This window comes from Octopus bimaculoides, chromosome 5 (genome assembly GCF_001194135.2).
Source record: "Octopus bimaculoides isolate UCB-OBI-ISO-001 chromosome 5, ASM119413v2, whole genome shotgun sequence".
In the NCBI taxonomy this organism is placed as follows: Eukaryota; Metazoa; Mollusca; class Cephalopoda; order Octopoda; family Octopodidae; genus Octopus; species Octopus bimaculoides.
This window is the reverse complement of record NC_068985.1, coordinates 107962665-107973949: the sequence shown is the minus strand read 5'-3', so window position 1 is coordinate 107973949 and position 11285 is coordinate 107962665. Positions and strand designations below refer to the sequence as shown.

General features: G+C 37.4%; 1 protein-coding gene across 1 annotated transcript in view; it reads right to left on the bottom strand.

Annotated features, from left to right (window-relative positions):
* Window positions 1-6665: 6665 nt before the first annotated feature.
* LOC106871066 (pleckstrin) overlaps window positions 6666-11285 on the bottom strand; it is a 113895-nt gene continuing 109275 nt past the window's right edge. The window contains exon 10 of the mRNA XM_014917335.2: window positions 6666-10624. Coding sequence (XP_014772821.1) covers window positions 10434-10624 — 191 coding nt within the window. The 3' untranslated portion in view covers window positions 6666-10433. The remainder of the gene's footprint in view (window positions 10625-11285) is intronic.

Here is an 11285-nt window from a genome sequence, read left to right as displayed (position 1 = left end):
GTAGTGAGAACACCACATAAGATGTGCAATGAAAATGTACTCCTCAGCTGCATAATGGAAGTTCATTTCAGAAAGTCATTTTGTAGATGTGTGCAAATACAAGAGAAGGAGATGAAGAAAATACCATCTTGACTGGGATGTTATGAACTTCCATTATGCAGCTGGGGAGTACATTTTCATTGCACATCTTATGTGGTGTTCTCACTACATAAATAAATGAAGTTTGTACGAAACGTACGTACTGCTATAACCTAATGATTTTTTGTTGATTTTCTTCAAATAAATATATATATATATATATATATATATATATATATACAAGAGTTTGTGCTTGTATGTGTATATATACATATATCTATCTATATCAGGAATAATGTCATGCTGGTTTTCAATATCAGCTTTAAGGCAGAAGGAAAATTGTATATTAAATGTATATATGATTGGATTTATTCCAACAAGTAACAGAGATTTATGAGGTATTTTAAAATAGAAGGGAGATAACTGCTTTAAAATCAGAATGCATATTTAGGGAAAATATAGATGAGTGTGGGTTTTGCCCTCATTGCTGACTGGTAAAACAACGGGCATTAATCATACACGTATTTTGAATGCAGTACGTTACCCTAAGATATTTTTCTTCAGTCATATCGTTTTGCACGTTAATGGTTGAGTCATTGTACATTAAGTAACCCACACAAATGACAGTTTTCAAACGACTTATGTCACTGCTTCGACTTTTACAGCCAGCCTCTTGCCGTTTATATCTTTCCGGTCAAAGACTTGAACGGCCACACACTGATACATATGCACTCACACTATATACATCAGCTGCGACAAAAATATGAACTGAACATTATTCGGTTATTGTTCAGTTTAGGGATACTTAAAAAGTAAATAAAAATTAAGGGAGAGATTACTACTAAAGGGACATACATAAGTCAACATAAATACTGGATATTATCTTTGTAATTGATCACAATGGCACGTAGAAGACCAGCGGGACCACAATTCATTGTTCCTGAAATTGAAATCGTCAACCGTGAAATCAATCTTGGAATATTACCCAATTAGCCAAATCACAAGTTCTTCAGTGGTTGGCACTGCGTTGACTAATTATAAATTTATGCACGTGCGAAAATTGTAATTTGTCATGTTACCTTACTACAGTATTAGTTGTTTAACAATAAGTTGACTTGTTTATATCTCTTTACCTCCCCCTTAATTTTTATTTACTTTCTTAATATCCCTAAACTGAACAATTACCCATTATTCTTTTCATTTAATTTTCTTGTATTAAAAAAATTTATTTATCTCTTTGTAATTATTTTACTACTAATATGTTATATATATATATATATATATATATATATATACATACACAAAAAAAAGGTATATATACAGATTATATATTTTTTATGTATATATTCACACATTTTTCTGTTAAATTCACATGTGGTTTTCTATTCAAATAAAAGAAATGTATATATCTGGCTGTTTTCTCATGTTATATATATTTAATAAAATGAACTCACTTATCATTTAATGGATATGTCGTAAACATTGTAGCATTTTGCTATTGAATATTATTTTGTCTCAGTGATGAGAATGTGGATTCATTAGAAAGTTTCGAAGATTTAGGAGAAAATAGTTTCTTTAGTGAATATTTACTCTCCAAATATTCACTATAGGATCTTCACATAGTGTAGTATCTCCACATAGGTATTGAACTCCCTTGTACGTTCGTATACATATAATACAAATGGATAGATAGAGAGAGAGAGAGACTGCAGTGAACTTGCCGAGAGAAATGGAATGTCCAACTTTTCGGACAGATTTTCTTCTAGGAAAAGTTGAAAGAAGAGAAATTAATGAGACACACCAGAGTTTTACTTCCTCCATGTCATCAAGTATGAAATTTGTAGAAAAGAAAAAAAATTTGCTAGTGTTTTATAAATACTAGCAATAGTTTTATTCATCAAAGTATGCACCCATATTATCAATACACTTTTGCTATTTCAGCAGTAGCTTGTCCAGCCCGGAACTTTAAAAGCCTCGCAATCTAGAGTCAATAAAATCTTGGAAGGCCAGTTTTACAACATTGTCGGAATTAGAATTTTTTCCTATTAAAAAGTTATCCAAATTCTGGAAGAAGTGGTAGTCAGTAGGGGTAAGATCAGGTGAGAATGGTGGATGATGGAGAACATCCAGTTCCAACTCCTGCAGTCTGGCGTTGTCTTGCAATATAATCTCAGATCTGGGGAAGAGAATTTTAAACAAAATTTTGTCTCAGCCAAGATGACGAATATAGTCTCTGGAGGATTAAAAAATAGTTAGACAAGGCTTTTTGTGCAGACATGGATAGGTGCAGGCATAGCTGTGTGGTTAGGGGTTTGCTTTCCAACCATGTGGTCTTAGGTTCAGTCCCACTGTGCAGCACCTTGAGCAAGTATCTTCAAATATAGGCCCAGTAGAACTCAAAGCTTGTGAGTGGATTTGATGGATGGAAATTGTGCAGAAGCCCATCATTTTGTATATGTGCATGTGTGTGCGTGTCCACCACCTCCACCGCCACTAGACAACCGACATTGGTTTGCTTACATCCTAATGGTTTAGCAAAAGAAAGCAACAGAGTAAGTACCAGCCTTAAAACTTAATACTGGAGTAGATTTGTTTAATTAAAACCTTTTAGGCAGTATTCCAGCATGGCAACAATGCAAAGACTGAAACAAGTTCAAGAAAAAAGATAATGTAAATTTGAGAATGATAGTGTTGTGTTGTATTGGGTTGGTGCATAATTATTTCAGCTTTTTTTTTTTTCAACAAATTTTATTCAACTAAAACAACAATAACATGTAACAAAAACATCTCTAAATGATTATTCTGGAGCATATTCACCATCTAATTCAATTACTGCTTCCCATTTGCTTGGCAGACGGTCAGACCGTCATTTAAAGCTGTTTTTGTTAAATATTGTTATTGTTTTTGTTGAATAAAATTTGTTGCAAAAATGCTGCAATAATTATGCACCAACCCTATACTTGTGACCTCTCAGTTCAGCATAGAGAAATGGACATCAAAACACCGCCTTTAGTCGAGGACCCCAAGACTTATTCTTTGTAAGCCTAGTACTTATTCTATCAGTCCCTTTTGCCAAACCGCTAAGTTACAGGGACGTAAACACACCAGCATCGGTTGTCAAGCGATCGTGGGGGGACAAACACAGACACACACACATACATATATACGATGGGCTTCTTTCAGTTTCCGTCTACCAAATCCAAGCACAAGGCTTTGGTCAGCCTGAGGCTATAGTAGAAGACACTTGCCCAAGGTGCTATGCAGAGGGACTGAAACCGGAACCTTGTGGTTCGTAAGCAAGCTAGTGACTATGCTTTCAAGTGTCTTTCACTCTGTGAATTCTTGACGGTGTTGTTTTCGTTTTTTTTTTTATTGGTGGTGGTGGTGGGGTGGATTTTTTGTTGTTTTTAGCTGGTGGATAGATCTAAGAGTGGTACCGAATACAAGTGAATTAATTAAGGTGAAATAGTTACAGCATACTGAGTGGAAAATTAATCTTATGCGCAAAGTCACAGCTGGAAATTAACCTGTTTCAAGACAATCGCATAAAAACAAGACCACCACTTAAATATGGCTGTTCCTTAGCAACTGACGCTACTGCTACTTTTAATTCTAGGAAGACGCTTCCTCCAGCTGGTTATACAGTATATTGCAAGCAGGGGTGTGAACCCCTACTATCCTGATATACAGTATATTGCAAGCAGGGGAGTGAACCCCTACTATCCTGATATACAGTATATTGCAAGCAGGGGAGTGAACCCCTACTATCTTCTGATCACGAGACCACCATATCATCCAGTTTTGATCTCTTTGCGGTCCTCCTTGGTGGTGGATACCTGCCCGCTAAACATAGCAGTAGTCCACTCCAGCTTGTAATATATAGAAAACCAAGTGACACACAGTAAGTGATCTTGCAACAAGCAATATAGCTAGCTAGAAAATCTCTATAAGAAATGAGAGCAGTAACTATACTGAAAAGCAATGTTTATCGCCACAATGGCTGTTCTGTAGGAACTGACATTACATATAAAAAAAAAATAGCAGAAATGATGGTTCGTACGGAACAGCCATATTTGAGTGGCGATAAACATTACTTCTCAGTATAGCTACTGCTCTCATCTCTTATTCTATTCTTTTACTTGTTTCAGTCATTTGGCTGCGACCATGCTGGAGCACTGCCTTTAGTCAAACAAATCAACCCCAGAACTTATTCTTTGTAAGCTTAGTACTTATTCTATCGGTCTCTTTTGCTGAACCGCTAAGTTATGGAGATGTAAATACACCAGCATCGGTTGTCAAGCAATGGCAGGGCGGACAAACACAGACACACAAATACATACATATATATATATACACATGATGGACTTCTTTCAGTTTCCGTCTACCAAATCCATTCACAAGGCTTTGGTCTGCCCAGGGCTATAGTAGAAGACACTTGCCTAAGGTGCCACACAGTGGGACTGAACCGGGAACCATGTGGTAGGGAAGCAAGTTTTTTTTACCACAGAGCCACTCCTGTGCCTATTATAGAGATTTTCTAACTAGCTAATTTTGCTAGTTACCTCCTTTTCTGGCACATATAATCATCCAAAACTTTGATAGAAACAAAGAATCATCTTGTTTCTTCGTTGTCATCATTTTAACGTCTGTTTCCACATGCTTGTATGAGTTAGATGAGAGCTGGGGCAGAATTTTCTGTCTGCATGTCCTGCCTGTTGCTAACCTCCACTTATTTTCAAGTGAGGTAATATTCTCCTGGCCTGACTTATTTTCATGTGGATGACTGAAAATACAACACCATATGAATGAGCCTCTTATTTATAAAGGTTTTGCAACATATCAAGGCATGTGAAAAGCCTTAGACATGCTTTCATCATGGACTACAAGCAAACAACACCAGCAAATGTGAGGGAAATACACACACACACACACTCCATTGATTGCTGCTTGGTCTGGGGATCATAATGATGAAGCCAATTTTCTTCCATGGTAACTAAAGGAGCCATAAAGTCAGCCTCTCCCACTGCAAAATTGGTCCAAAATGTCCTTTGATGTCGTCACTCTGATGAGCTTCTTACCTACATTCAGACATTTTGGCACCTGTTTTGTGGAAAGCTTTCTCATGTCCAGAATGTTGTGGCCAAATCTTTCCCAGGAAATCCCCCAAGTCTCAGCTATGACTTTAGCTGAAATCTGATGGTCCTTGGGAATCATAACATGCTTTGTCCTCTGTGGTCACAGAAGTTGGCCATCCTGACTGGGGTTCATCTGTGACCCCAAAATGACTAGGCGCAGGAGTGGCTGTGTGGTAAGTAGCTTGCTTACCAACCACATGGTTCTGGGTTCAGTCCCACTGCGTGGCATCTTGGGAAAATGTCTTCTACTATAGCCTCGGGACGACCAAAGCCTTGTGAGTGGATTTGGTAGACGAAAACTGAAAGAAGTTTATATATATATATATGTTTGTGTGTCTGTGTTTGTCCCCCTAGCATTGCTTGACAACCAATGCTGGTGTGTTTATGTCCCCGTCACTTAGCGGTTCGGCAAAAGAGACCGATAGAATAAGTACTAGGCTTACAAAGAATAAGTGCTGGGGTCGATTTACTCGACTAAAGGCGGTGCTCCAGCATGGCCGCAGTCAAATGACTGAAACAAGTAAAAGAGTCCAAAACTTTAACACCTAGATTTTCACTATCGAGTAAGATAGCCAGCCATCCTTCAAGACTTCCTTCATCTCACCATAGATTTCCGCCATTCCTTTGCCTTGCAAAAAAAAAAGGAGCTTCATAACTGCTTGTGCTTCAATTTTATCAAAATCTACTGTAGGAGCTGCCATCATGCATTAAATCTTCAAAAAAGATATATTGTACACCATCATAATTTTTTGCATATCTTCTAGATAGTTGCCCTACTTTCTCTAATGGTAACAGCTCTACCTTTTCGCAACACCCTTAAAATCATGAACTTTTCAGTACCCTCTCCTATATACAGACATGCATATGTATAAGCAAACTGTTTCTTTCAGTTTCCATCTAACAAATCCACCTGCAAGGCTTTGGTTTACTCAGGGCTATCGTAGGAGAGACACACCCAAGGTGCCATGCAGTGGTACCTTGGTGCAAGTGTCTTGAACTAAACCACATGCATAGTAAGTAAACTTCTTAACCACACAGTCATGTTTGCACCTATATTTTTTGTTTGTTGGCACTCTGTCGCTTACAACGTCGAGGGTTCCACTTGATCCGATCAACGGAACAGCCTGTTCGTGAAATTTACATGCAAGTGGCCGAGAATTCCACTGACACGTGTACCTGTAACATAGTTCTCGGGGAGATTCAGGCACAACAGAAACAGGAAGTAAGAGTGAGAAAAAGTTGTGGTGAAAGAGTACAGCAGGGTTTGCTACCACCCCCTGCCGGAGCCTCGTGGGGCTTTAGGTGTTTTCGCTCAATAAACACTAACAACGCCTGGTCTGGGAATCGAAACTGCGATCCTATGACCGCGAGTCCGCTGCCCTAACCACTGGGCCATTGCGCCTCCATGCACCTATATATAACAAAATAAAAAGAAAAGATAAAACAAAAAGATAAAACTAATATGAAACATTTTATTTTTTGTTCATCAAAATATTTCATTCAAAATCTGGACTGGAAGATTTTGCTGATAATTTTAGACTAAATGTAGAGATATATGATCATATATCATTAACAAACAGATCCAATATTGAATCTAAACAGCCAACATCTGACAACAAATTCAAATAAGAATGTTGTCTCTGATAATAAATCCATCTTAGAATATTTGACGACACAAAATAGAGGGCAAAATATTAAGAGGACAGGACTGAGAGGAACAGTTCAGAATGGGGTAACAAAAGTTAAGAAGGAACGAGCGGAAGACCTAAGTTTGCCTTTCTGGAGGGAAGAATTTAAATGCTAAAAGTGATAGCTTAGTTTGATATAACTGTAAATTTGTACCTACCTAGCAGCATTGATTCATACATCACAAGCAATACTACAGGCACTGCTGGTATTTCCATCAACAACCACAGCTATACTACAACTAGCAGTGTATATATGTTGTGTGAAATTTCACATATTTATATACTATCATTTAAACTTGTGAAATTTAGGAAAAATATATATACCACAATTATACACCCTGCTTCACCGTGTATACTACATCGTTATTATATCTTATACATTGTTTCACTAACCTACTACATTATATCACTAAGTACACCCTACCCTTTTTTCACTACCCACATTACATTACTGTATTACAGTATTCAGTACACACTATTTCTCTACCCACACTACTGTTATAACATTCAGGGTACACAATTTCACAACCTACATTACTGTATTATAAAGTTCAGGCATGGCTGAATTTATTTAAGGGTCAATATGGGCCATAGCCCAAGGGTCCCCAAGTTTAGGAAGCCTCATGTATTGGAGGCCTCTTAGAGAAACCTAAAGCTTGGAGTTAAAAATTATTAAATATATTTAAAGCAATCAAATAAATAATTTATAAGTTTTTTTTTTACTTGTTTAAATTTTTTTTAATCCAGTAGAGTTCATTTAAAATTATCGAGCCTTCATTTGATTTATTGGGCCCTTTTAGGTTTAAAAAGCCATTAGATTTAATCGAATCTCTCTGAACCTAACAGGGCCCTTTTAAGTTTTGCAGCCTCTTCAAACAGTTTGGGACCCCTACATTCAATGAAACCTTTTTTTAAAAATATTTTTGGAATTAGCAAAACTGTAGGGCCCCACCAAAACCAAATGGCCCAGAGGCCTGGCAAGGTCTAAATCCAGCACTGAGTTCAGTCTACGTGATTTCACAACCTACACTACTACGTTTTAATATTCCACATACAGTATTTCATAACCCACATCACAGTATTATAAAGTTTGCAGTGTCCAGTTTCAACACCCACAATTTATAAAGGTTTAAATATTGACATAACTGTGCTACATAGCAGAAAATTAATATGAAATACACTATGAAGCTAGTTAAAACAGATCTTCATATCAGGGTGAATATGAGTCCAGTGGTGAGAATGGCAAGAGTCAGTAGCAAGGTTTCATCTAACCAGTCTGTGGGCTGCATACAAGCAATGTCACATTGTTGAAGACTTGGTCTTTGGATTTGCTTACATCACATAACTCGGAAATAATAATGCCTGTTAATTTCCTTCCAAGTACTTCTTTAACTGTAATTAGGCCTGCTAAAATATTTTTTTCTGAGAGGGGAGGGGCTATGTATTCAAATATCAAAATACGAAGACACTGCAAATGATAGAATTTGTTTCCACCACATCCATATAATGTCTTATATTTGCATTGCCCACCCCCACAAAATCTTCTTGCAACTCAAAGATAACAATAAAGTATTTAAAGGCAGCCAATCTAACTGTTTACAAGTTCTTTTGTTTTGTTTATTTTAAAATGTATCAAAAAGACCGAGGCCAAAAATTTGTGGGGTGGGAAACAATCAAATAAATCACCCCCCACCACGACTTGAGTGGTGTTTTATTTTATTGACCAAAGTTGAACTTGGTAGGATTTGAAATCAGGACAAATACTACATTTTGTCTGATGCTCTAACGATTCTGCCAAACCAGACACAAAAGCTCAAATTTGCAATGAAAGAGTATATTCAAATGAACTGGCCACAGCATATGACTGGTACCTCCAAATGTACGAAAGGAAAATTCAACCCTGAATGATGGTAATGCCACAAGGCCACTATTTAGAGAAATTAAATTGAACCCTGTATTTAACCCATATATACCTCTGGTTGTGTTTTCCCAATGCAAAACCTGCTCCTACTTGTTTGGATATGAACTCGCTGAGAAGCATCTCACTGAGCATACGAAATGTTCAGTAGGTAGTTGACACCCATAGCTAACACTTGAATACTGTCCTCTTCTTCCAGATTGTGAAAGCTTACCATAACATTTAATCTAAATACAGTGAAATTTTTTTATGGGCATATATGGGTTAACTAGAGCTGTATTTTTTATCAATTCCAAAAGGATGAAAGGCAAAGACAACCTTGGCAGGATTTGAACTCAGAACATAAAATATAATTTACAAGGCATTTTGATCAACACTAACTTTTCTGCCAATCCATCACTTTAGGAAGGGTGATGATGTTGATAATAATAATAATAATAATAATAGTTTTAAAATTTGGCACAAGGCCAGTAATTTCAAGGGTGGGTGTAAGTCGATTACATCGCACCCAATGCTCAACTGGTACTTGTTTTAGAGAACCCGAAAAGGTGAAAGGCAAAGTCAACCTCAGTGGAATTTGAACTCAGAACATACAGACAAATGAAATGCCACTAAGCATTTTACCTGATGCAGTAACAATTCTGCCACTCATCACTTTGCTAATAACAATAATAATGGTTTCATATTTTAGCACAAAGCCAGCAATTTCTGGGTAGGTGGGGGGAGCCAATTACATCAACCCCAATGCTCAACTGGTACTTATTTTATCAAACCATAAAGATGAAAGGTAAAGTCAACCTACACAGGATTTGAACTCAAAATGTAAAGAGTTAGAACAAATAACACAAGGTATTTCATTCTGACTCTACATTCTAAGTAAAATAATTACTTTTGACTAAGCTGAAGGCCAAATTTTGTAGGGTAGGATACAATCAATTGAAAAGACTTTGTAGGCATCAGCTGTCCTCATTATAATAATAATAATTTCAAATTTTGGCACAAGGCCAGCAAGTTTGAGGGAAATCAATAACATCGACCTCAGTACTTGACTGGTACTTTATTTGGTGGGATATGAACTCAGACAAAGTGTTAGAAGAAATGCTAAATGCTGATAAACATAATAATGCTTTCTAAATTTTATACTAAGCCAGCAATTCTGTGGAGAGGGGCACGTCAATCACATTAACCCTAGGATGAAGGATGAAAGCCAAAGTTTACCTTGAAATTTGAACTCAGAAAATAAAGGGCCAGAAAAACTACCACTAAGCATTTTGTCTGGTGTGCTAACAAATCTGCCAGCTCAAAACCTTATGTAGTAGTAGTAGTAGTAGTAGTAGTAGTAGTAGTAGTAATCTATCTAAGCACAAGGTAAATTTGTGGAGGGGAAGGGCAATATATGACTAATAATAATAATAAAAATGATAATAATTATAATTATTATTATCATAATAATTACTGACAACACTGAAGGTTACCAGATGACAATATTTAAAAAGAAAGCCAGAAGCCTGGTTTGTTAAGTTTTAATCTCTCTGAGAGAATCCGTAAGTGTTTCCTAGACAGCAGTCAGGTTAAACCTGTCGATATTTCACAGTGTTTTCTGAACATCATTTTTCACTTCGGTGATGCAGTCCTTAATGCAGACTCTGCAGCCACATTGCTCACTGCTGAGGGTTTGCAAAACTGACTCAGCTGGATCAACCAGCAGTGACACTCCTCTCGACAGCAGGCCAGGAGAGTAAGACGTCGTCCCTTCTTATCCTTCATGTATAGTTGATGGCGTTTAGATTCACTGAGGTCATCATCTATAAAAGACAAAAAAAAACAAAACCCACATATTAAACATGTAGTCATAACACCTCATCATCATCATCATCTTAACACCCATTTTTCCATGCTTGTATAGGTAAAATGCAATTAATTCAAGCAGACTTTTTATTGCTAGATCCTCTTCCAATCACCAACCCTCATATATTTCCAAGCAGTTTTCTGAATAGATTGGAGAAAAACAACTCTGCTTGTGTTATGCCTAGCCAAGTGAGACCAAAATCCAAGGCCTCTGCCAGGGATGTAGCCAGCCCACTTATGTGTAACATTCCTTCTTTGGACACTAAACTCCGCTTGCAAAGACCTGTTGAGGCAAGTGAAATCGAAATCGAACTAAATTTGTAGACTGGCACCCATGCCAACGTCTTCATTGAACACTAAACTCCGCTTGCGAAGACCTGTTGGGGCAAGAGAACGCGAAATCATGATGGTACTAGTACCAGTAAATCACTAAGAGCACCGTCCGAGCGTGATCGTTGCCAGAGCACCAGCTGTCTGGCTTTCGTGCCGGTGGCACGTAAATAGCACCATTTGAGCGTGACCGTTACCAACGTCGCCTTCCTGGCACTTGTGCCAGTGGCATGTGAAAAGACATTCAAGCGAGTTCATTGCCAGTACCGCTGGACTGGCTCCTGTGCA